Consider the following 27,584-nt stretch of genomic DNA (forward strand, 5'->3'; position numbering starts at 1 on the left):
TTTGAGCGGTAGTTTTGGTGATGCAGACCATGGCACTAGTCTAGCATCAAAGGAAACGAAAGTTAAAATACAAGAACAACAAAACAACAACATAATAAAAACTTTTCCCAATATAACTTTCAATTCCATTGGCGTTACTTCTTTTCATAATTATTTTTATAATTTTTGTGGATACGTATACACAAATATTATTATTGGTAATATATATCTGCAACAATGTTGTTCTGGATTTTATTTGACATTTGCAATCTGCCACGACCATCTGTAATTGTTGATTTACAAATATTCTATAAAACTATTGTTCTCCGTTTTTTACAATTATTTTTCTTATCACAATTTTTTTTTTGGCTTAGTTGTAGATTTTATATTTCTTTTCTTTTTATTAGACTTTTAACAATACAAATAAAAAGGATTATATATTTTCAGTCACATCTGTACTTGGGATTTGAGACGAACTTTGTGTTATAACAAACAATAAAAGAACATAATTCTTTTAATAGTGAAAAATTAGAATGAGATTTCATTCCTTACTTCACGGAATTCCGTGATAAGCAATTAAACGCCCCTCCTAAATGATAGGTCACGTTTGAATAAATGTCCGAAGGAAAATCTTAGTCCAATAAAATCGGGGTGAAAACATATCCTATTTTCTTCGAAGTAATTGCTAAAACTGAACAAACACGTAGAATGTTATTTATTTAAAGTATGATTTTAAATATGTCAGAATTGTAAGTGAGGATTTCAAATAAGACAAAGCTGTGGTAGACCAAACAAACTCTTTGGTGAATGTCTATTGCCAGCATGAAAATTTTATGTTAACTGATAAAACTTCTTAACTTTTTGAATTATTGCATTCAAATATTTTGTTGCTACGTGCACGTAACATAAATGTTTTATACCTCTTGCAGAGATTTAACGACAGTTACGTGCACTGGGTGGGAATATGGGAAAGAAATAACGAACGAAAGTGTTCAGTGTGACACTAAAACATCCAGAAATGATGTAATCCCGTCCAAATCGACCTATAGACATTAAATATAATATATTAGTAAAAGTAAAACGAAATAAACAATATTTAAGATTTGCGCTGCTTATTTCGTATAAAAAGCGGGAACATCCATTGTGGAAACATGAAACGCTAACAACAACGCACTTGCAAATGCTGATTGCTGATGGTAGAAATTTTTAGCTAATATATTTCAATGGACGTGTCAGTAAACAATGCGAGTGGTTGAAACGATTTCGACTTTCACATTGACCAAACGATAGGGTTTGTCAGCCAACAATGTTTCAGGAAATACCTTTTTCTTCAAAGTTCGATTTTTAAGTGATATCAAGTCTAGAAACAACTATTCGATTCGCATTGCTTTTCTTGACTTTGATTTGTTTTTCTTCTCATGACTTTGGTTTGCGTTACTTTATTTCGTTTTGCTTTGGTATTCATCGCATGATATTGCACGGTTAAAAAAATATCATTTCATTTTTTTAACAAACCATTATACTGCTAATTGACTTGTTACTGTTTTATTTTGTTCTTTATAATTTTTTATTTTTTATTAAAAATTAGTTATTTTAATAACTATAGAAATAAAACATAAAACATAACGCTTAGAAAGTTTTATTGATCAGTTTTTTTAGTAATATTCCGTTCATAGTGGCATATATAAACAATATAATTAAATTTATTATAATATAAATAACGAAGATTCCAGAAATAAAATGAAAGACGAGGCAGACAATTAAGTGAACAAAAACAATATATAAACTCATTGTAATACACTTTTAAGTTAGTCGAAAATAGACATGCTTTTGGAAACAGACGTAAATGCTCGTTCGCAAACTATGATCCACGGTACAGAAGATAATTCATCTTTCTATACGATTTAAATTTTCAACGTCTTAAAGATATAATTATGGAAAACATGACTATTATGAGATACAACAGTTTCGTTTTATCATCTCGAGGACGACCAACAGATTCTGCTTTGATTCCATGGGCAGCAACATCAACCTTTTTATCTTTGTCGATTCTAACAGTCAATTTATTGTTTTTATCCTGTCTACAAGTAACACATCAGACAAAAACAAAACCTCAGAAGTTATTTCTACTATTAAGTAGCGCTGATTTGTTAGTTGGTATATCTGCTTTACCATCATACATATTTCTCGTTACTGTTTGGCAACTGGAAATACTGTTTGTGATATCCTATTGTTGTCTAATCATACCGACAACTCTATCAGCAAGTGTAACGTTTGTAATGGCTATAGATATGTATATAAAAGCAGTATATAATTACAACATTACACTAAAACGTTTAGTGGTGCCGGTATTAATCATGGTGTTATTACTGGCACTGCCACAGATCGTTAAACCAATGCTCGTGAGGCTTCCTGATAATATATATTTAGATACATATTTGGATTTGCTTTTTATCGGTGTTTCTATAGCTGGCATAGCGGCTATTACTGTAGCTTACACTCGTCTGATGTATTTTGTTCACAAGCAGTCAATATCAGTCAGGGATCGGCAACATACAGGAAGAAACCAGGTTCATTACAGTAAACGTTTAATCCGGACAGTGAGTTATTTGCTGATTTCGCAGGTGTCTTGTTACTCAGTTTATATTGCAATACGGCTTACACTGACAGCGTTTGAAGAGATTAAGCAAGATAAGTTGTCGAATGCATCATTCGGGATGGTGATAGTGTTGTGCAGCAATTCATTCACAAGTACTTCTATATGCATTTGGAGAAATAAAGAAGTCAAATCCCTTATCAGAAGGAAATTATTAAGAAAACTTTAAAGATTCTTTTGTATATTTTGAAGTGGCATGTGTTTTTTTCTCCAATAAATTCTTTATCTAATAATCTTCTAATAATGATTTTGATAGATGCAGATTCGACACACCGCGTCTAAAATCAACCTCCTCTGTGGGAAAGGATAGTTTGCTTGTGTGAGTTTTACGTTCATCAGCCGTGTGATTTTTCATGTTTGTTTTAGTTTTCCTGCAGGCCAGTATTAAGTATTAAAGAGTCAAGCTTCGTTCAAAAGGTTGAAATGCAAGGTTTTATTTGGCACTAGAATTACAAATGATCCTTAACTTGTAATTGACAAGAAAGAGAATATGTGAATACAATATTTTGATACCCACACGTTGCCATTGTTGGTCTATCTGAAACTGAAAAATGCTAGATTTATTAAAACAATGTTGATCTCGGCTTCGGTACTATGTTTGGTTTGGAAATGGCGAGAAATTAGTTAGCTCACGCGTTTCTAAAGTTCAGAATCTTTCAAGAACATATATAGCTGATTTCAGTCTAGTAAGGTGATTACATTTAAGTAGGGTTTTCGCGAGTATTTTTAACGTAGAAATGATCGACTTTTAAACACGAAAAAATCACACAAGATTCGAACAGCACTAAGTATGACGTTGTAACACAGACCGATACATTGGCTATACAGGGTATAACTGAGTTTAAAATTTGACAGAAACCTTGCTCTCTATTCGGGTAAATTTTCGCATCTTAAAGTCAATCGAAGGATTGCGAAAGTTTTGCTCTAAAACTCACCCATGCTAAACTGATGAAAAGACGGTGACAGTTAAGTAACAGTTGTTAGGTTCAAAGTGATACAAAAGTGACGATGAATATTACACATGAAATTTTTTACTGAGCAAACAAGTTACAAAATTGTTTCACAACAAAACATCGTCTCTTTTTATTATTTTTTTATGCTAGCGTTAATAATTACTTTGTAAGCTTCGCAAACGAACCTACTACACGACTTGTTGAAATATGATGTGAACACGCAGGTCATTTATTTGAATGAAGTGTATAGGTGCAATACATGTATTACTTTCGATCTCAAGATAATATGCATTATCTACAGAAAACCTATACACCTTACCTGCCATATACAGACGCGTTTAGCGTAATATTATATACTAGCTGTTTCCCTTGGAAGAATCCACTGTATTTATTATTTAATTCATATATCAGATATACGTCCATCAAAAAACAAACAATACAGCAGTGCGCATCTTACCTTTGCATTATTATTTAAATGACCAAAAAAATGAAGGTGTCTAACAACTGCAGTATATATGTCACATTTACAATCTAAATCTACTAAAATTAATTGCTCTGACCATCTGACAAATGCGAAATTTATTCGGAAAGAAGTTTACCAAAGCATTTCAAAATACATCTCACCCATAAAATTTAAATCACTCAAAATGTCACATACAAAAAAAAGCTGATCAATGTCAAAGACAAATCTCTCTCAATGTATATGGTAAAATCAGTTAATTTATTGCAAACCCTGCCAAAGGTTGACACAAAATGTGAAAAATAAACAATAAATTGTGCCTCTGGCAGAAATTTTTTATCTAAGATGTAAAAAACTGAATTGCAAGGATAAATTACAATGCAATAAAACGTTTTTTGATATATTGCATACGGTCCTTCCTCACCAAACTTTTACAAAATGTAAAAAAAAGGTTTTAAACCCGAAATTAATAAAAATCAGTCCTTTTAGCAACTTGCATGCTGTTTTACCATCAGTAAAGTCTAACACAAAATTTCAAATCTCATATAGTATTCTGTCATAAATTTTTACATAAAATATATATAAAAAAATAACAGCTTGTATGGTGTGAAACTGGAGTCATAATGAGTCATGTTAAAATAACAACAATCAATCTAACAGTTTATTTTATGTCAAATTTTGTACCAAATTTGCAACACAAAATACAAATTCTAAATAATCCTAAATTCTCTTGTCCATTGCATATCCTCGGTCTCCCACAAAAGTTTATCTTGTAAAGGATAAGAGGTTAACAACAAAGTTTGCAAAATTTTATTATTTTGGTATATATATATCTATTGCGTATGTCCTCTAAAACAATATTTTAATCCAAAATGCAAAAGAAAAACAGCTTGCAACGATAATCAGTTATTTCGCTGATATTGCATACACTCTTTCCTCACAAAAGCTTCACAAAGTGTAAAAAAAGGAATGGTTGTAGGGAGTACATCGGATTCAACAAAAGTCAGTTCTTTTGACATTTTGTATGTTGTCCTTACCCATTAAATCTTACACAAAATTTCAAAAAACTACGATTTGGAACGCATCAAAAATTTAATGAAGTAGGATCAGTCATTTCGGTATGTTGCTTCAGTAAGAATTTCTACAAAATATAGAAAAAGCAGCAGCTATTGCCCTTCCTCGCAAAATAACATAAAATGTCAAATAAAAGTTTCAGTTATAACATCTAAAACAACAAAGATCGGTTCTATCAGTATATGTCATGCCATTGTCTTCAACAATGTTCACCCTAAAGTTTTATAAGCCACTGCTTGTAAATTAAAAACAACTTATCAGGTATTTTGGTCTATTTCATACCATCCTGTCCCAAAGAATTTATATAAAATGTGGAAATTGAGTGGTAAAACAGAAATTTAAAAATTTCTATTTCTTTATATGCATATTGTATATGCCTTCTACAACAATAAGAAGCGACGGGCACGGCTGTACACCCTTCCAATGTTTTGTGTGTTTTTTTAGTACACTGTTAAGGCAGGAGGAGTTATCCTTAGAAAAAAATGGCCAAATATTAAGAACTGTCTTTTATCTATTTTTAAACACCAATTTTATCTTAGAATACAGCGGAAAAGTAGTGCTAATGATAAATTTCAGTTCATATTTTACAATCCGGTAAACAAGCGCCCATAGCAACCATGTTCAACGACCTCAAGTATCTTTTCAACCACTTTACTTGTATTTAACGCCTTTTAATCATGGCATTTCTGAAAGACTTATCACAAGGTCTTATGCTTAGAAATGCTAAATTAATTAAACCACTAGTACTCAGTGCTCTGAAAGTTGAACTCCGAAAATGTTTGGACTTTGCGTTATTTTTCTGAGTAATTACCAGTTTCGACCTGCTTTAGTCTTATTCTCCTTCTAGAAGTTCTGCTTCAATGACGCTTGAGAAAAACGCTTAAAGCCGCACACGCTATTTAGCTATTTCGTTTGGCGTTGAGTTATGAAATGTCATATTTGTGAGACATCAGCAATTTTTTAAGAGTTCCAGAGACCTCCGAACATAAATTTCACTGAGGTAAAGTTGTTGAACGAAACGTTCCGTTTTTACTGAGCAAATATACTTAGTTTGCCATACCACAATTGATTGAGAAAACGAAGAGAAGTTGATCTATTTCACATTTCCGATTCAATTATTATATTGGCGTTTTTTCTCCAACTCGTTTTTCGCGAAGCATTGTTTGATGGTGTTTTCGGATCTTTTAGAACCTGGATCAAAAATTCTGATATACACAAACGTTTTTTAAACTTTTAGCCAAAACACAGTCTTGCACCAACTCGTCTATTTGCTGTCCTCTCTTCAAACGCCTCACCAGCCAAATCATTCAACACTGGCTCAATTTCTACATCCTTGTTAACCTCACCCAACGATATCGCCGTCAGATTTCGAAGATCGTTGTGTCGCTGCATAACAAAACCGCATTTTTACAAAACATTGAATGCTAGCAATTAAACTTTTTCCACAGGCACGTCGCGTCGGAAAATTTGGAGGTTGCCGCCATACCTCACCCTAACCGCATCTCAAATTTCGTTCTTAGTTAATGCATATTTGAAATCAAACAAAGGTAGCGTTGTCAACCAATTGAGCTTTCTGGTTTCTGATGGATCAGAAGTAACTTTCTTTGCTGACCACTCATCGGCTATTTGATGTTTTGCACTTTTTCATCTTTAACGTCAAACAATGTCTAAAGACAGATTATCACCGTTGATAGCTGGCATAATGTCATCTCACAAAACCTCCTCACCCGGGTTAGTATAGTAACTAATATCAGCGACAATTCTGATAAAATATATATAAAAAAATTGTAACCGTGCGTGTATACTTTATAGGGTGCTTGGGAAGCAATCTCAGCGATCTTTAACAATAATTTTAACTTAGACACTCGTCAATCAACCAGAATACCAACATATTGATTGTTATAATCACCACTACCTACGATTGCTCAAAGATAATGCTGACCACGTGAGGTAACCTGGATTTCGCCAAATATCTCCTTCGCAATTCTATATATTTAACACAATGAGGCTCAATTCTTTATTTGTAATAAGATGGTGATCAGACTTGACCATAAAGGGTGTTGTAGACCTTTAGGCCCAGAGCGTATAATCATATAGATCATTCAGCTCCATGTCATCACATACCTTACTGAGGATGACATTAGTTATCCACAGGTAAGGATTACACCATACTGATGATGGATGTAAAAAAACGGTAAAAATATAGCAATTTAGCGCCCTTTGTTAACACTTGTGGCGCAAGCTTACAAACGGTATTGCGTGTAATTGTGTTTACATTTATTCTTTGTTTTTTTTGATATTTCTCCATCTAGATGATTTTGTATTAATAGAGAAAATTTGATTCAAATTTTGATTCTGGGCTAAAAAATAATTTTTTTTTAAAGGCACAATTTAGTTGCTCAATCAGATCACCTGATAAAAACGATTAATATTGGGACCACTATGGACATCAGCAAACGAAGGGTATATAAACGATGGATTGTGATAAAATTCGAGAATGTGTAGATTCCATTTAAGCAAGCTTATGTTATCGTTCATATCCAGTCCTTTTCGACAAACGTTCGTGTGTGGAGTCTTGACTTGAAATTTCGTGCTTCCGTAGCACCATAGAGTTACTAGTAAACAATAAATATGGAGGACGAAAGTGTGTCAGCCACAGACAATGTTGTCACCGAGTTTGCTTCCTATGAAGACTTTCTAGACAGCCAGATTACACCACTAGATTTGTATTATTTGGAGGTAGGTCAATTTTTTATCCTTTCCTTAATGCTGCTTTTTTATCTTTTCTCGTACTTGCACGATGGTGACGATGAAAAAAGCATGGGTTAAAGTTAGGTAGGGTGATGATGTGATGATAAAGAAAAGACACCGGAAACCAAAGTAAAAGTGTGCACTTCTGACATGAGATTGGTAGTTAAAGACAAGAAAACACTGATTGAGGGAATATTTAGGAAAAAAGACGCGATATTGAATACCTCACATGAGACAAAAGCAACAAACTTGTACTTCAACTTTTCAAGCAACTTTATCAAATAAAACAATTTTGAAGTACAGGAGAGCTTAGCTTAAGTACGTAGGTTCGAGCTTTGAATATGCAAAATACGAACATTGTCTCTTCAATGCTTTCTTGTACACAATTTCTGTACACTCAGTAGATTTCGCTGGAGACAAATTTATACAGATCTTCTATCACCAATAAATGAAAAATATTTGTTTTGTTTCTCTGCATTTAGTCACACTAATGTGACAAACAAAAAATAATGTAATAGTATATAATAAGAAGCTTAAGCTTAGAAAAACATTTTATAATCTATTTTTTTAAAAAATTGACTTAACTTGTTGCCAAGGATATGTTCCTGCACATAGATGGGAAAAAGTAAATAAACATTTACGGCACTATGTTATACAAAAACTTAGAAGCAATGAAAATAAACCAATAAATACATAAGTATTTACATAAAAGGTGAAGAATAAAATCTCTTTGATTTGGAAGTTCAGTCTTCACTATGCGCGAAATATATTTTAGATAATTCAGTCCACACTGTTAAGGCAGGAGGAGTTATCCTTAGAAAAAAATGGCCAAATATTAAGAACTGTCTTTTATCTATTTTTAAACACCAATTTTATCTTAGAATACAGCGGAAAAGTAGTGCTAATGATAAATTTCAGTTCATATTTTACAATCCGGTAAACAAGCGCCCATAGCAACCATGTTCAACGACCTCAAGTATCTTTTCAACCACTTTACTTGTATTTAACGCCTTTTAATCATGGCATTTCTGAAAGACTTATCACAAGGTCTTATGCTTAGAAATGCTAAATTAATTAAACCACTAGTACTCAGTGCTCTGAAAGGTGAACTCCGAAAATGTTTGGACTTTGCGTTATTTTTCTGAGTAATTACCAGTTTCGACCTGCTTTAGTCTTATTCTCCTTCTAGAAGTTCTGCTTCAATGACGCTTGAGAAAAACGCTTAAAGCCGCACACGCTATTCAGCTATTTCGTTTGGCGTTGAGTTATGAAATGTCATATTTGTGAGACATCAGCAATTTTTTAAGAGTTCCAGAGACCTCCGAATATAAATTTCACTGAGGTAAAGTTGTTGAACGAAACGTTCCGTTTTTACTGAGCAAATATACTTAGTTTGCCATACCACAATTGATTGAGAAAACGAAGAGAAGTTGATCTATTTCACATTTCCGATTCAATTATTATATTGGCGTTTTTTCTCCAACTCGTTTTTCGCGAAGCATTGTTTGATGGTGTTTTCGGATCTTTTAGAACCTGGATCAAAAATTCTGATATACACAAACGTTTTTTAAACTTTTAGCCAAAACACAGTCTTGCACCAACTCGTCTATTTGCTGTCCTCTCTTCAAACGCCTCACCAGCCAAATCATTCAACACTGGCTCAATTTCTACATCCTTGTTAACCTCACCCAACGATATCGCCGTCAGATTTCGAAGATCGTTGTGTCGCTGCATAACAAAACCGCATTTTTACAAAACATTGAATGCTAGCAATTAAACTTTTTCCACAGGCACGTCGCGTCGGAAAATTTGGAGGTTGCCGCCATACCTCACCCTAACCGCATCTCAAATTTCGTTCTTAGTTAATGCATATTTGAAATCAAACAAAGGTAGCGTTGTCAACCAATTGAGCTTTCTGGTTTCTGATGGATCAGAAGTAACTTTCTTTGCTGACCACTCATCGGCTATTTGATGTTTTGCACTTTTTCATCTTTAACGTCAAACAATGTCTAAAGACAGATTATCACCGGTGATAGCTGGTATAATGTCATCTCACAAAACCTCCTCACCTGGGTTAGTATACTAACTAATATCAGCGACAATTCTGATGAAATATGTATAAAAAAAAATTGTAACCGTGCGTGTATACTTTATAGGGTGCTTGGGAAGCAATTTCAGCGATCTTTAGCAATAATTTTAACTTAGTCACCCGTCAATCAACCAGAATACCAACACATTGATCCTTATAATCACCACTACCTACGATTGCTGAAAGATGATGCCGACCACGTGAGGTAACCTGGATTTCGCCAAATATCTCCTTCGCAATTCTATATATTTAACACAATGAGGCTCAATTCTTTATTTGTAATAAGATGGTGATCAGACTTAGACCATAAAGGGTGTTGTAGACCTTTAGGCCCAGAGCGTATAATCATATAGATCATTCAGCTCCATGTCATCACATACCTTACTGAGGATGACATTAGTCATCCACAGGTAAGGATTACACCATACTGATGATGGATGTAAAAAAACGGTAAAAATATAGCAATTTAGCGCCCTTTGTTAACACTTGTGGCGCAAGCTTACAAACGGTATTGCGTGTAATTGTGTTTACATTTATTCTTTGTTTTTTTTGACATTTCTCCATCTAGATGATTCAAATTAGTTGTATTAATAGAGAAAATTTGATTCAAATTTTGATTCGGGGCTAAAAAATAATTTTTTTTTAAAGGCACAATTTAGTTGCTCAATCAGATCACCTGATAAAAACGATTAATATTGGGACCACTATGGACATCAGCAAACGAAGGGTATATAAACGATGGATTGTGATAAAATTCGAGAATGTGTAGATTCCATTTGAGCAAGCTTATGTTATCGTTCATATCAAGTCCTTTTCGACAAACGTTCGTGTGTGGAGTCTTGACTTGAAATTTCGTGCTTCCGTAGCACCATAGAGTTACTAGTAAACAATAAATATGGAGGACGAAAGTGTGGCAGCCACAGACAATGTTGTCACCGAGTTTGCTTCCTATGAAGACTTTCTAGACAGCCAGATTACACCACTAGATTTGTATTATTTGGAGGTAGGTCAATTTTTTATCCTTTCCTTAATGCTGCTTTTTTATCTTTTCTCGTACTTGCACGATGGTGACGATGAAAAAAGCATGGGTTAAAGTTAGGTAGGGTGATGATGTGATGATAAAGAAAAGACACCGGAAACCAAAGTAAAAGTGTGCACTTCTGACATGAGATTGGTAGTTAAAGACAAGAAAACACTGATTGAGGGAATATTTAGGAAAAAAGACGCGATATTGAATACCTCACATGAGACAAAAGCAACAAACTTGTACTTCAACTTTTCAAGCAACTTTATCAAATAAAACAATTTTGAAGTACAGGAGAGCTTAGCTTAAGTACGTAGGTTCGAGCTTTGAATATGCAAAATACGAACATTGTCTCTTCAATGCCTTTCTTGTACACAATTTCTGTACACTCAGTAGATTTCGCTGGAGACAAATTTATACAGATCTTCTATCACCAATAAATGAAAAATATTTGTTTTGTTTCTCTGCATTTAGTCACACTAATGTGACAAACAAAAAATAATGTAATAGTATATAATAAGAAGCTTAAGCTTAGAAAAACATTTTATAATCTATTTTTTTAAAAAATTGACTTAACTTGTTGCCAAGGATATGTTCCTGCACATAGATGGGAAAAAGTAAATAAACATTTACGGCACTATGTTATACAAAAACTTAGAAGCAATGAAAATAAACCAATAAATACATAAGTATTTACATAAAAGGTGAAGAATAAAATCTCTTTGATTTGGAAGTTCAGTCTTCACTATGCGCGAAATATATTTTAGATAATTCAGTCCACACTGTTAAGGCAGGAGGAGTTATCCTTAGAAAAAAATGGCCAAATATTAAGAACTGTCTTTTATCTATTTTTAAACACCAATTTTATCTTAGAATACAGCGGAAAAGTAGTGCTAATGATAAATTTCAGTTCATATTTTACAATCCGGTAAACAAGCGCCCATAGCAACCATGTTCAACGACCTCAAGTATCTTTTCAACCACTTTACTTGTATTTAACGCCTTTTAATCATGGCATTTCTGAAAGACTTATCACAAGGTCTTATGCTTAGAAATGCTAAATTAATTAAACCACTAGTACTCAGTGCTCTGAAAGGTGAACTCCGAAAATGTTTGGACTTTGCGTTATTTTTCTGAGTAATTACCAGTTTCGACCTGCTTTAGTCTTATTCTCCTTCTAGAAGTTCTGCTTCAATGACGCTTGAGAAAAACGCTTAAAGCCGCACACGCTATTCAGCTATTTCGTTTGGCGTTGAGTTATGAAATGTCATATTTGTGAGACATCAGCAATTTTTTAAGAGTTCCAGAGACCTCCGAATATAAATTTCACTGAGGTAAAGTTGTTGAACGAAACGTTCCGTTTTTACTGAGCAAATATACTTAGTTTGCCATACCACAATTGATTGAGAAAACGAAGAGAAGTTGATCTATTTCACATTTCCGATTCAATTATTATATTGGCGTTTTTTCTCCAACTCGTTTTTCGCGAAGCATTGTTTGATGGTGTTTTCGGATCTTTTAGAACCTGGATCAAAAATTCTGATATACACAAACGTTTTTTAAACTTTTAGCTAAAACACAGTCTTGCACCAACTCGTCTATTTGCTGTCCTCTCTTCAAACGCCTCACCAGCCAAATCATTCAACACTGGCTCAATTTCTACATCCTTGTTAACCTCACCCAACGATATCGCCGTCAGATTTCGAAGATCGTTGTGTCGCTGCATAACAAAACCGCATTTTTACAAAACATTGAATGCTAGCAATTAAACTTTTTCCACAGGCACGTCGCGTCGGAAAATTTGGAGGTTGCCGCCATACCTCACCCTAACCGCATCTCAAATTTCGTTCTTAGTTAATGCATATTTGAAATCAAACAAAGGTAGCGTTGTCAACCAATTGAGCTTTCTGGTTTCTGATGGATCAGAAGTAACTTTCTTTGCTGACCACTCATCGGCTATTTGATGTTTTGCACTTTTTCATCTTTAACGTCAAACAATGTCTAAAGACAGATTATCACCGTTGATAGCTGGCATAATGTCATCTCACAAAACCTCCTCACCCGGGTTAGTATAGTAACTAATATCAGCGACAATTCTGATAAAATATATATAAAAAAATTGTAACCGTGCGTGTATACTTTATAGGGTGCTTGGGAAGCAATCTCAGCGATCTTTAACAATAATTTTAACTTAGACACTCGTCAATCAACCAGAATACCAACATATTGATTGTTATAATCACCACTACCTACGATTGCTCAAAGATAATGCTGACCACGTGAGGTAACCTGGATTTCGCCAAATATCTCCTTCGCAATTCTATATATTTAACACAATGAGGCTCAATTCTTTATTTGTAATAAGATGGTGATCAGACTTGACCATAAATGGTGTTGTAGACCTTTAGGCCCAGAGCGTATAATCATATAGATCATTCAGCTCCATGTCATCACATACCTTACTGAGGATGACATTAGTTATCCACAGGTAAGGATTACACCATACTGATGATGGATGTAAAAAAACGGTAAAAATATAGCAATTTAGCGCCCTTTGTTAACACTTGTGGCGCAAGCTTACAAACGGTATTGCGTGTAATTGTGTTTACATTTATTCTTTGTTTTTTTTGATATTTCTCCATCTAGATGATTTTGTATTAATAGAGAAAATTTGATTCAAATTTTGATTCTGGGCTAAAAAATAATTTTTTTTTAAAGGCACAATTTAGTTGCTCAATCAGATCACCTGATAAAAACGATTAATATTGGGACCACTATGGACATCAGCAAACGAAGGGTATATAAACGATGGATTGTGATAAAATTCGAGAATGTGTAGATTCCATTTAAGCAAGCTTATGTTATCGTTCATATCCAGTCCTTTTCGACAAACGTTCGTGTGTGGAGTCTTGACTTGAAATTTCGTGCTTCCGTAGCACCATAGAGTTACTAGTAAACAATAAATATGGAGGACGAAAGTGTGTCAGCCACAGACAATGTTGTCACCGAGTTTGCTTCCTATGAAGACTTTCTAGACAGCCAGATTACACCACTAGATTTGTATTATTTGGAGGTAGGTCAATTTTTTATCCTTTCCTTAATGCTGCTTTTTTATCTTTTCTCGTACTTGCACGATGGTGACGATGAAAAAAGCATGGGTTAAAGTTAGGTAGGGTGATGATGTGATGATAAAGAAAAGACACCGGAAACCAAAGTAAAAGTGTGCACTTCTGACATGAGATTGGTAGTTAAAGACAAGAAAACACTGATTGAGGGAATATTTAGGAAAAAAGACGCGATATTGAATACCTCACATGAGACAAAAGCAACAAACTTGTACTTCAACTTTTCAAGCAACTTTATCAAATAAAACAATTTTGAAGTACAGGAGAGCTTAGCTTAAGTACGTAGGTTCGAGCTTTGAATATGCAAAATACGAACATTGTCTCTTCAATGCTTTCTTGTACACAATTTCTGTACACTCAGTAGATTTCGCTGGAGACAAATTTATACAGATCTTCTATCACCAATAAATGAAAAATATTTGTTTTGTTTCTCTGCATTTAGTCACACTAATGTGACAAACAAAAAATAATGTAATAGTATATAATAAGAAGCTTAAGCTTAGAAAAACATTTTATAATCTATTTTTTTAAAAAATTGACTTAACTTGTTGCCAAGGATATGTTCCTGCACATAGATGGGAAAAAGTAAATAAACATTTACGGCACTATGTTATACAAAAACTTAGAAGCAATGAAAATAAACCAATAAATACATAAGTATTTACATAAAAGGTGAAGAATAAAATCTCTTTGATTTGGAAGTTCAGTCTTCACTATGCGCGAAATATATTTTAGATAATTCAGTCCACACTGTTAAGGCAGGAGGAGTTATCCTTAGAAAAAAATGGCCAAATATTAAGAACTGTCTTTTATCTATTTTTAAACACCAATTTTATCTTAGAATACAGCGGAAAAGTAGTGCTAATGATAAATTTCAGTTCATATTTTACAATCCGGTAAACAAGCGCCCATAGCAACCATGTTCAACGACCTCAAGTATCTTTTCAACCACTTTACTTGTATTTAACGCCTTTTAATCATGGCATTTCTGAAAGACTTATCACAAGGTCTTATGCTTAGAAATGCTAAATTAATTAAACCACTAGTACTCAGTGCTCTGAAAGGTGAACTCCGAAAATGTTTGGACTTTGCGTTATTTTTCTGAGTAATTACCAGTTTCGACCTGCTTTAGTCTTATTCTCCTTCTAGAAGTTCTGCTTCAATGACGCTTGAGAAAAACGCTTAAAGCCGCACACGCTATTCAGCTATTTCGTTTGGCGTTGAGTTATGAAATGTCATATTTGTGAGACATCAGCAATTTTTTAAGAGTTCCAGAGACCTCCGAATATAAATTTCACTGAGGTAAAGTTGTTGAACGAAACGTTCCGTTTTTACTGAGCAAATATACTTAGTTTGCCATACCACAATTGATTGAGAAAACGAAGAGAAGTTGATCTATTTCACATTTCCGATTCAATTATTATATTGGCGTTTTTTCTCCAACTCGTTTTTCGCGAAGCATTGTTTGATGGTGTTTTCGGATCTTTTAGAACCTGGATCAAAAATTCTGATATACACAAACGTTTTTTAAACTTTTAGCCAAAACACAGTCTTGCACCAACTCGTCTATTTGCTGTCCTCTCTTCAAACGCCTCACCAGCCAAATCATTCAACACTGGCTCAATTTCTACATCCTTGTTAACCTCACCCAACGATATCGCCGTCAGATTTCGAAGATCGTTGTGTCGCTGCATAACAAAACCGCATTTTTACAAAACATTGAATGCTAGCAATTAAACTTTTTCCACAGGCACGTCGCGTCGGAAAATTTGGAGGTTGCCGCCATACCTCACCCTAACCGCATCTCAAATTTCGTTCTTAGTTAATGCATATTTGAAATCAAACAAAGGTAGCGTTGTCAACCAATTGAGCTTTCTGGTTTCTGATGGATCAGAAGTAACTTTCTTTGCTGACCACTCATCGGCTATTTGATGTTTTGCACTTTTTCATCTTTAACGTCAAACAATGTCTAAAGACAGATTATCACCGGTGATAGCTGGTATAATGTCATCTCACAAAACCTCCTCACCTGGGTTAGTATACTAACTAATATCAGCGACAATTCTGATGAAATATGTATAAAAAAAAATTGTAACCGTGCGTGTATACTTTATAGGGTGCTTGGGAAGCAATTTCAGCGATCTTTAGCAATAATTTTAACTTAGTCACCCGTCAATCAACCAGAATACCAACACATTGATCCTTATAATCACCACTACCTACGATTGCTGAAAGATGATGCCGACCACGTGAGGTAACCTGGATTTCGCCAAATATCTCCTTCGCAATTCTATATATTTAACACAATGAGGCTCAATTCTTTATTTGTAATAAGATGGTGATCAGACTTAGACCATAAAGGGTGTTGTAGACCTTTAGGCCCAGAGCGTATAATCATATAGATCATTCAGCTCCATGTCATCACATACCTTACTGAGGATGACATTAGTCATCCACAGGTAAGGATTACACCATACTGATGATGGATGTAAAAAAACGGTAAAAATATAGCAATTTAGCGCCCTTTGTTAACACTTGTGGCGCAAGCTTACAAACGGTATTGCGTGTAATTGTGTTTACATTTATTCTTTGTTTTTTTTGACATTTCTCCATCTAGATGATTCAAATTAGTTGTATTAATAGAGAAAATTTGATTCAAATTTTGATTCGGGGCTAAAAAATAATTTTTTTTTAAAGGCACAATTTAGTTGCTCAATCAGATCACCTGATAAAAACGATTAATATTGGGACCACTATGGACATCAGCAAACGAAGGGTATATAAACGATGGATTGTGATAAAATTCGAGAATGTGTAGATTCCATTTGAGCAAGCTTATGTTATCGTTCATATCAAGTCCTTTTCGACAAACGTTCGTGTGTGGAGTCTTGACTTGAAATTTCGTGCTTCCGTAGCACCATAGAGTTACTAGTAAACAATAAATATGGAGGACGAAAGTGTGGCAGCCACAGACAATGTTGTCACCGAGTTTGCTTCCTATGAAGACTTTCTAGACAGCCAGATTACACCACTAGATTTGTATTATTTGGAGGTAGGTCAATTTTTTATCCTTTCCTTAATGCTGCTTTTTTATCTTTTCTCCTACTTGCACGATGGTGATGATGAAAAAAGCATGGGTTAAAGTTAGGTAGGGTGATGATGTGATGATAAAGAAAAGACACCGGGAACCAAAGTAAAAGTGTGCACTTCTGACATGAGATTGGTAGTTAAAGACAAGAAAACACTGATTGAGGGATAATTTCCACATAACCAAGGACAGATTTCTATTTTAGACTTTAAAAACATCTTCATAACAAACAAAGGTGATTCAACATGGGCGGGTGAATGTTACACTAGCCCAGGGTTAACCCAAGCTATGTGAGGGAAATTGGGGAGATGGCTCCATGTGTGTGCCGTTGGATGTTGCCAGGAGTTGTTTAGTAGAGTGCGGGCCCTAATACACCGGCTCACAGTTTCAAAAAAAATACTGCATGCGCATATCATAACATGTAATACACATGCGCAGAAAATGCAGTAAAGTATCTTTCGCTCAGGGAATTCAAAGGCAAAAAACGTTTTATTTAAGAATCCTCGTTGAACAGGTTATTAGAAAACTCAAGTCATTTTGTATCTTACCAAATCAGTATGATTAAACTATTTGATGATGTTATTGTGTGTGGAGCGTTATGTAGCCTTGGAAAATCTATTATCTAATGTATATATGAATATATATATTCAAGATTTGTAAATAAAAAAGATATTTTATATTTTTATAAGGTATTTATTTCTTATATATATATACTTATATATTAAAAAAAAATTATAGTATTACTTGTGTTCATTTAATACATAGGAAAGAATCAGAGTCCAATGGAATATCTTCTTCAGTCCTTATCTTAACACAACTAAAGTGAAACCCACCATTACACAAGTCACACAAAATCCCCCTCAGTTGAATTGGCGAGAAGATTTAAATAAGTTTTTAGGGCATTTTCACTCCACATTTTAAAATCTTTCAATGTATTTTCCTTATAAAGGGATGCCTCTAAGTTCGATGACATAGTTAAATTAACTGTATATTTTTTTTCACTGATAAAAATCGAAAGAGAAAGTAATCGCAAAAAAACCCACGTGCGCGTAGATATCTATTTATAAATAGATATCTACTTTGTTTCTCTTGATCTGTTATTTACACTGCTTTCTCTGTTTTAAAACAAAGATGGAAAACGAAACAGTGATCTTCGGTTTCTCTGGCAATGCATTCGCCTTAATTTTGTTATGCATAGATGAATTATAGCTGAAAAAAAAATTATTACATCTAGGTAGAGGCATTATTATTTGTTTTTTATCATATCAAAGCTTAGTTGGGTGATTTTTTTGATTTCCGAGGCAAAAACAAGATAGGGACTTGTATTTCTACGTTGTTTGTTTACATTCTTTACTGCCTTTTCTGCGCGTGCATGTGCATTACGTAATGCTATGATATGCCTGTGCAGTATTTTTGGAAACTGTGAGCCAGTGTATTGGGTCTGCATAGCTTAAAATAAGCATTAAATACTCTAGGACTCTTCATCTAAGCGATGGTGATGGAAATAGACAGGGTATATCCCTCGATATTAGCGAGGCTAGCCATGTAAAATATCTATCTAAAAGATGCAGTCGCTAAGTATAGCGAGGTTTCTTTATGTAGCTAGCAGTACTAGTGATTTTATATTTTTTGTTGTTAGCCATACCCTATCAATTGTTACCAGGAGGGACCACAAAGGTGGAAATTTCTGCCCAATTAGACAATAGTTGTGTGGGGATTAAACCCACAACCTTTTAGACATGAGTTGAGTGCTCTTCTGACTGAGCTACCAATCTCCATGTATATTTTCGCAAAAATATGATTAGCTTGGATGGCTTGTTATGTCTTCAATTACCACATTTGTCATTGGGTTTGCCTTGAGAAAAACGTTTTTGATTTGTGGACAAGTTCATTAATATCAGACCATATTTTAATGATTTTTGGACATTGGTATCAGTTGTTTTAAGTTTATCAGAACATCTTTATGAAGAATAAGTTAAAAAACCAATTTGATTTTAGACTTAGAATTATAGTCAAAAGTTCCTGAATATGAAATCCCTGTTTCATAACAGCATATATTAACATAGTTATTATAGCTTGTTCCAGGAACAATAAATTGATAAAAAATTAACAAGCCCAGAATTTTGAAATTGATATAAAAATCCTCTAAACTCCTTATTTTTATGAGTTATTATGAGTATTTTGCTTTGAATATGATGTTTTTAGGAACTTTCTGCGCAATTTTGCATATTTTTTATTTCCAGGACACAAAATTGATAAAAATATAAAACATTAAAGCTACAAAATTGTTAGGTTTTATCAGCTTGTGACTTGTAATTATTTTATGAAAATACAGTTAACTGAAGTAGTACTGAATATATATCCCATGTAGAGCAAAAATGTGATTATTTCTTAACAAATCTAAATACTCCACTTCTAGTTATTTTGTAACCAAATCCTGTCCAATTCATTCATTAAATATATAGTATGGTAAACATATATAGTAAACATTGTCAACCATATGTGGCAGTAACCATTTATGCACTCAATACTCAATGAGTCTAACACAACAGTCTAAAAAAACTTAAAAAGGCAATATTAAAGTAGAGTTTGGTTATTTAAATTGTTAAGATTTTATCATTTTATTACCTCTAAAATTGTTTTCAGGCATTATTAAAGAAGACTTGATATGATTTTAATGCTCTTTACAAAATACAGGACATCTATCTAAATTAAAAACTGAGTTTCATTTTGACATTTCAATAATTTTTGTTTGTTAAAAGTTTATCAGTATATTGTTCAAATACTCTGATATATTTGTGTCCTGATTTTTTTTTTAGTAAATATACCACTAAATGATAAGGAAATTAAAAACACAGGGATAACCAAAGAAATGATAAATTGCTGACAATGTTACTTTTTTATCAAGATCATCTACCACAACAGTTTTTTTTTGGTATTTTGACTAACTTATACGCAGCATCCCTGAAAATTTTAGCAAACCAAGCGGATTTATAAACAAATTATGAGGAAATTTTGCTTTTTTGCAATGTCCAAATCAGTGTTTGATATTTATGAACTTGCCCTTGTACCACAGCCGACCTTAGGCTGTCATCAAAAATATCTTGCGTTTGCGTCCTCCGACCGACTCCCTTTTGGTAATAAAAACCCGAGTCGGTAAGTCGGAAAAAGACAGGGAGAAAATTTTGCGAGATATTTTTCAAAAAGAAAAATTTTTTTCGCCAGAACTAATTTATGCAAAATTGACAAAAACTTGTGTAAATTAATTTCAGTAAAAATTAATTTCTTAAGGGCACTCCTGTGGCTACTGACAGTTTACAGGGTGGCGAAAAATAGTCTACAAACGATGTCGAGTGGTGCTATACTGTCTTGGCCCTGGGAACGAATTTGCTTGCTCAGATTTGAAAATCCCGGGAAAGAATACGCCTGACCTCCGACCGACTCATTTTTGCAGGGTCTTCAGGACGCGAACAGAACATATTTTTGATGGTGGCGATATGTACAGTATGTGGGTCGGTTGAGATTAAGATAAAACAGTGCTTTGCGTTGTCACTTTTATTGAAAATATATATACATATATATAAAAAATTTGCCATGGAAAAATATTGCTTAGAAGATGAGCCCCTGTGTGGAAAAAATCCATAAAGCATTACAAAAAATGACTGTTACTAAAACCTAAAATGCCTCTCTTCAGCAAGCTATAGCATCTTTTCTCCTGCAACGAAGTTTCCAAAGCCTAAGGAGCCTTCCACTGAAAATGTACAAACACAGAAGTCTGCATGGAAACAGCTTTCATTGTTCACAAAAATAGAATAAAGAATTAAAAACAAACCTAAGAAATTTGCATTGGAATGGGGCATAGTTTTGTCACGTTAACAAATGGGGCATACTGCTTATAAACTGGTTTGCTTAACCGATTCGCCTAAAAATGTTCAGTGCTGTTCACAGACAGGCCAGCCAAGCATTTCAAAAATGGATAATATTTGCAACACATATAGAACAGTTCTTGTTTCTGACTATACTCACTACAACTTTTATTGTACTGTTTTGCACATCAGACAAGGAATTTCAGATCAGCATTTAGCATCTAGAAGAAAATACTTAATTTCTTCATCTTTAAATATGTACATTACTAAAAAATGCTAAGCATCTACTACAAGAAAGTTAGTTTGTTAAAAAAGGAAATTAGAATGTGTAAATACACCTAGCTAGAATAAAACAGCATAATAAGATATGAAGTAAAAATTAGGCATGTATAATTAATTTTTCTCCCTACCGTTAAATGATCGCATAAACGCCCTTGGTCAATTAAATGCCCCTGTGGAATAAACTCCCTCCTCCCCCCCAAAAATGGATTTTTGAATAAACGTCCCCCCCCTTCAGACAGAAGATTTTGAATAAACGCCCCCCTTCCGCTCATAATACCCTTCTCTCTCCCCAATACACAAAAACAATCCGTACAAGGTCCTTATTAGAACTGATCAGTCTTAATACAGACATATACAGACTACAAAAGGGCCTGTATACAGTGTTCTTGCCTTGAAACACCCTTGAAAATCGCTTCCCATTGCCAGTAAAAAGAAAAATTAAGTTGTACTAAACAGATTCAATTCTATTTTTAATGGGAAATTTACAATCTTCGTTTTTATTTTTCCGGCAATTCAAGTCAAAATGTACAAACAACAAATTGCACATTTTATCAAATTTTTGTTTTTTTGTAATAAACGCCCCTGTCAATTTAACGCCCCTGTCGATTAAACGCACCCCTAAAACGTCAATTTTTGAATAAAGGCCCCCTGCGGTTATTCAATCATTTACGGTATACCACATCTTAACTAATTCCGTCCTAGTAATACATTTTAAACCCGCATAAATATTGTGCACCTAGAAATACACAAGTTTTCTATATCAAGCTTATAATACTTAAATTTAATTCCTAACGAGGGTATGGGTAGCCCTCCAATAGCAGATGTCTTTATTTTCATATTTCTTTTTAAAACTTTTGATGGAACATTTGTTTTTACATATGTTGTTAAAGAAAATCAGTGTGTACCTTACATGCTTTGACAACAATGTGTTATGCCATAGTTTGAACATATATCTAGGATGAAGAGTTAGCAAGGCAGCTTGTTGAACTTGGTTATCGTGGTAGTGGCGAGGTAAGTTTGATAAACTCTTTTAGGAATGGATATTGGTGCAACCAATTTTAAAGAAGAATAAAGACCTAACGAAACTCTTTTGAAACATTCTTTGTGCAAAACATCATTTCAAAAATGTATGCATGCTTTAATAAATGCACTTCTGCAATACAGAAAAATATTTCAACAATATGCAATAATTAATACCAGGTTTCAAATTTTTCTTGTACATGTAGGCGATTGCATTGTATGAACAAGTCTATGGCTTATATTAGCCATTTTTTAAGAAATAGGGAGATGATACAATATGAGACAATGATTGTTATTCAAGATGATATAGTAGAGAGAAAAATATTTTTTACATAATTTTGTCTTTCTGATAATTATATTTTAGGTTTTAAAAAGAGAGGAATTTGTTGCAAGAAAGCAAGCAGCTGAAGCTAGCAGATTATCTAAACGAAGCCAACAAAAGTTTGTTTTAAACCCTCGTTTTTTATACATGTTTCCATTTGGACCCTGTTATGAAATTAACCACTTTAAGAACATGCTTAGTTTGCACAAAGTACTTGTGTTTTCTATACGTAGCGACTTTGTTTGTTTGTTTGTTTTACTTTTTATTTACTTAAACCAGTTTATTTTACTATTACCATAAATGTCCTATTTTAAGAACTTTGGCTAGCTCTGGTAAGAACATCACAGATCCATTCTTAAAAGCCCTCCAACAACGTGAGGAGGCGAACAGAAATGGGAAGATGACTGTAAGTGAAAAAGCTCGACTTCTGAATTTTAATATCTGTATACATTCAGGATTGTCATAGGTCTTAAAAAGTCCTGAAATTTGGTAATATTTTTGAAAATTCCTATTTCGTTCTTAAACTGTTAATCTCATTTTTAAATTTTTTTTTATTATGTAAAGATTTATTTATTTATTTTCAACCATTATAGCATTTTTGTTAATATTTTTTATAGACTATTGTATTCATCAGAGATAAAAATTCAAGAGGACAAGTACGAAGTTCTTTTTTTCTCAATCTTTCTTTCTTTCATTTCTCAATCTTTTTTTCACCCGTAAACTTTCACACATGCACTAATCTTTAGGAGATTTCAGGCTATATTGATTATGCACAGCGTTTAAAGGTATGGCATCTACTTACTCTACAAAACAATAAGAACTTCATTTAACATTTTCCTAAAAACAGCACGAGCGTTTAATAAAATCTGAATGAGGGGATGTTCTTCTATACGACTATTTTACAGCAATAGCAAAGAGGATTTTAGCTAAAATGTGTTACCTCCATCACCCATTACTGTCAACAATTATCTTTTTATCAATGACTTCATTTAAACTTTAACTCTTCTGAAAACACCACGTGACTTGCATTTTTTCCTCTTTTTTGGAATTGAAAGAAGTAGCTACGTTTATTTAAAGAAGGACGTGAATAGTTTTTTTTAGATTTTTATTTTGTTTGTTTAAGAAAAGCTTATGTTTCAGACATGGGTGTATATGTGCTGGTCACCGTTCATTTTGTTTGTTAGTTTGTTTGTTTGTTTAGACAGAAGATTTTGAAATGTATTTTACTGGCAAGAAAAGATTTCTACCAAGACCATCAGATCTAAGGTATATGTCATATTATATATACCTGCGTTAGAGCTGTTTGTTTGTTTTGTTTTGTTTGTTTGTTTCTCACTACTTGGATTATTTTTAATTATCTTGTGTTTAGTTTTTATAACTGGGAAACACAAACATGTACTTCAAATCCTTCTGCAAATTATCAAGTAAGTTAAGCTGTATTATTTAACAGTTGAATTGATTAAGCAAATTGAAAGAAAACAGTTCAACAATCATTTTCACGTTTCGTTTTTTACACTGCAGGTAATAGCAGAGAACACAAGTGGTTTGTTGTTCAAAAACAAACGCGACAGAAAAATCTTAAATGTCGACCCCAAGGTATATAATGACTTATAAGTTGTTTTGAAATTTTTAGTGTTTCTAGAAGACCCTTTTTGCTTAGGCTTGTATTTTTTGTGGTCCCATAATTCACGTAATTTAAAATTGTATTAATGTAAGCTGCGCATTCATAATTTGGATGACGTAAAGAAAATAGTATTGCGTCGTGTTCTTTTTCTTGGTTTGTGAACGTGTTTACGCTCTCCCCCGGTGTGTGTTTCACAAATGAATGCCATTTTAAAATTGATTACATTATTACAAAGGTTAAAAATTTTTAAAAATGCACATTTAATTCGTTAATTATTTTCGTTAATTATTATTTTTGTAATGTCACCTGTCAAACTTTCGACAGAGTTTTCACGTCTCTCCTTTTTTTATAGGCTGCAACACCTGGGGATAATTCTACCAGGCTAGTCGTCGAAACTCCAAAATACACTCAAGTAGTGTTGTATGATCACATTACTCGGCGAAAAACTTAAAATTGGACCTTAATGTATATTTTATAAGATAGTGCAAAAAGTTTGTTTTTTAACCTGAATGTTGAAATTGTTAGCGTTGAAATGAAATAATTGTACTGGAAAACCTTTTCCGACTAAGTTTTTCTCGAACATTATTTTCAGGACGCTTTTTTAATTTTTAAGATTTTATTTTTGTTTCTGTAAATAATATAAAGTGAAATATGTGATATATATTATTTAAAAATTATAACGATTGATCTCTATTTTGTTTCTTTATAAATTTTAATGTATGTAAGATTACTAAGACAGAGGGCTGTTCACATGCTGGCCTCAGATAAGCAGAAGTATGATCTGGTGGTGCATGCTGTGTTGTTTTCATTCAGTTAACCAATTAAGCACTTTCTCCTAATAAACCCAGTCAATCGGACAAATAATTCAGGACAATAAATTTCGTAACTTCATCTCCAGTGATTTTTTTAGCGCCTGATAGATGCAAGTTTTCGAAATATAATAACTCTGTTTATATGAGATTTCTTTGATGTTCTTTCTTTTAGCTTTTATGAACCAGGAGAAAAAACAGGTTTTTTTTATTTCGCCTATGAAGTTTGAGGTCTGCTTAAAGTCGTTTTCCACTTGATCTTTTCATTTTGTTACAAAAGACAAACGTCCTGGGAACTAGGTTGACTTTATTATTAATTTAAGTGGTAATCATAATAATAGTGATTTTTTTAAAAAAACCTCCCCCGTTGTTAAATTACCACAATGCTTTCACTTAGTAAAACCCCTTAACCACGGAGAGTGACAACATACGATAATTTTATTTTATAATCTCAAATTATTGCTTGTTTCAGCTCAACTGAATGACAACCTTTTGACGTAATGTTGATGACGTCAGAAGTGGGTTCAACTTTGTATAAAATATTTTTGGTTCCGGTTAACATTCTGTCAGCGGAGGAGAGTGAATGATTTAGTATTTATTAAGGAGCGACGTCGAGTAAAATAAGTTAGTCAATACTTTGAACAGAAAAAGGTAAGATCGTTTCTAATTTTCTTTTTTTATATATTAAACTATTTTGGGATATTGGTTACTGTATGAACCTTTGCACTAGAATAACGTTTCACGCCTAGTAAAGACCTTCGTTTCCAGGGCTTAATATCAGCAAAAATATATCCTGCGTCTCCTTTTATATTAAAAAGGCAAAAGAGTCCTAGGAACGAAGATGGCCCAGTTTAACCAACAACATTATTTAAGAAAATCTGCAAGCAACTTTTTAAATGTTTAATTTTCTTCCTTTAAGGACTAAAATTTTTAAAGATTTTTTTAGTTGTAAAGATATGTATATTTAGAACTTATAATGAGCTGGATTCTTTTTGTCGAAAGTGTACGGGTAGTATATTTCATTTGTTGTTAAAATTGTTTTTATTTTAGATATTATTCCCTTATAAAAGAAGAAATGGTTGAAGCACACTTTATTCTCAACATCGTCCATTTGGTGTTATGTGCAGCGACACTAGGGGGCGGTATAGCATACATATACGCCCCTGAACACTCAGACTATAATGTGATATTACTAAAAAATCTATACGTGCCTATCTGGGCTCCGATTTTACTAGCAGTAAACCCAATATTAGGACTGATAGGAAAATGTACAGGTGTTCGTGCTTTCTTTCACGTTAAGTTTGCTTTTGATATTTGGCAATTGATCTGGTGGATAGTTGGTACGATATTCTACGCGCAGCTTGGTCCGAAATATCGCAAATGTTTTGGTAACATGCATATTCAAGACGAAAGCAGCGATAGTGACCGTTTCTGGTTACGACCGCGTTGTTTCGGATCGAACGCTGGTATAACTGGTGCAGATTCATCAGCAGACGAGGATAGCATTCGTTTGGAGTATAGGATAGTTATATATATCACTGTGATGTACTCCATACAAACAATTTGTTTGATAGCATCTTTTGTATCATATTACAAAGAGATTGGATGTTGTTACTGCTGTCGAGGAGGAACTCGAAATGAGGCCATACCATTAAGAACTGCTTAAATGATAAGAACTTAGTAATATTTTATTGTATATTGTACTTCATAAACTTGTGTAGATAGGGTTAATGTTGATACTTTAATTGAATCAAATTGAAACTTGCAAGCATAAATTTTCCCTTTTTCACCCAAATAGACATACCCGCGTCTCTCGCTTCCGCGAAAAAGAAAAAGAAAAACGTAAAAAAAATACCACCCCAACAACGAAAAAGACGTGTTGTATGACTTTGCTAATGACGCAGAAATTTCGCTAGTTGTTGAGTAAGAATACAATGGAGTCTCTCTAAAGTGGACACCATTGGTGTAAAGTCACTTTCAGAGCAAATTTCGCCGAAAACATGAATTTTTTATTTTTTGTTCTATTCCTTTCAAATCAAGGAAGGATATGTAATTTGATGAATGTGAAATTGTATTATTTATACGCTCTATTGTTATATAAACAAATAAAAACTAACAAATACATTGTATTTTATAATCTACTCGAAGAAATCTCGGATTGAAGTTTGCTTTCTTTTTGTTATTTGGAGATCCTCCACCTTTTTTCTTAATTGCATGTCTTGACTTCCTTGTCAATAATAGGGCTGCGACAAATTCTTATGTTTCCGACAGGCTTGGAAACAAGAACAAGCCAATTCGGAAAACAAGACAGGTCGAGATATCCCCTGATTTTCTAATCGATCTAGTCCCCTCTACACGACATCTTGTAAAGTGAACGGTACGTTCCTAGGTTTCCCGGTGTTGCCCCCGGTTTTACATCCATTTTTGTCTGGAAGTTTTTTATCTTACCCGGGGTTTCAAAA

The 27,584-nt window shown here is 33.6% G+C and overlaps 1 protein-coding gene and 4 non-coding genes across 5 annotated transcripts; 1 reads left to right on the top strand and 4 right to left on the bottom strand.

Moving 5' to 3' along the window:
- Positions 1-7,159: 7,159 nt before the first annotated feature.
- Positions 7,160-7,300, bottom strand: LOC130648331 (U8 small nucleolar RNA). Its single transcript, XR_008982938.1, has one exon. It is a non-coding gene; the product is annotated as a U8 small nucleolar RNA (small nucleolar RNA).
- Positions 7,301-10,254: 2,954 nt separating this feature from the next.
- Positions 10,255-10,396, bottom strand: LOC130648328 (U8 small nucleolar RNA). The gene has a single exon (XR_008982935.1). It is a non-coding gene; the product is annotated as a U8 small nucleolar RNA (small nucleolar RNA).
- Positions 10,397-13,357: 2,961 nt separating this feature from the next.
- On the bottom strand, positions 13,358-13,498 carry LOC130648333 (U8 small nucleolar RNA). The gene has a single exon (XR_008982940.1). It is a non-coding gene; the product is annotated as a U8 small nucleolar RNA (small nucleolar RNA).
- A 2,954-nt stretch (positions 13,499-16,452) lies between these two features.
- LOC130648329 (U8 small nucleolar RNA) lies at positions 16,453-16,594 on the bottom strand. The gene has a single exon (XR_008982936.1). It is a non-coding gene; the product is annotated as a U8 small nucleolar RNA (small nucleolar RNA).
- A 242-nt stretch (positions 16,595-16,836) lies between these two features.
- On the top strand, positions 16,837-27,242 carry LOC130648111 (cilia- and flagella-associated protein 299-like). The gene is made up of 11 exons (XM_057454135.1): positions 16,837-17,163; positions 22,305-22,358; positions 22,732-22,808; positions 23,005-23,095; positions 23,307-23,345; positions 23,436-23,474; positions 23,891-23,955; positions 24,059-24,113; positions 24,211-24,285; positions 24,666-25,773; positions 26,173-27,242. The coding sequence occupies exons 1-10, from the start codon at positions 17,056-17,058 to the stop codon at positions 24,762-24,764; spliced, it is 702 nt and encodes a 233-aa protein (XP_057310118.1). The 5' UTR covers positions 16,837-17,055; the 3' UTR covers positions 24,765-25,773; positions 26,173-27,242.
- The last annotated feature ends 342 nt before the right edge of the window (positions 27,243-27,584 follow it).

The sequence above is a fragment of the Hydractinia symbiolongicarpus genome, chromosome 6, assembly GCF_029227915.1.
Source record: "Hydractinia symbiolongicarpus strain clone_291-10 chromosome 6, HSymV2.1, whole genome shotgun sequence".
NCBI classification, from domain to species: domain Eukaryota; kingdom Metazoa; phylum Cnidaria; class Hydrozoa; order Anthoathecata; family Hydractiniidae; genus Hydractinia; species Hydractinia symbiolongicarpus.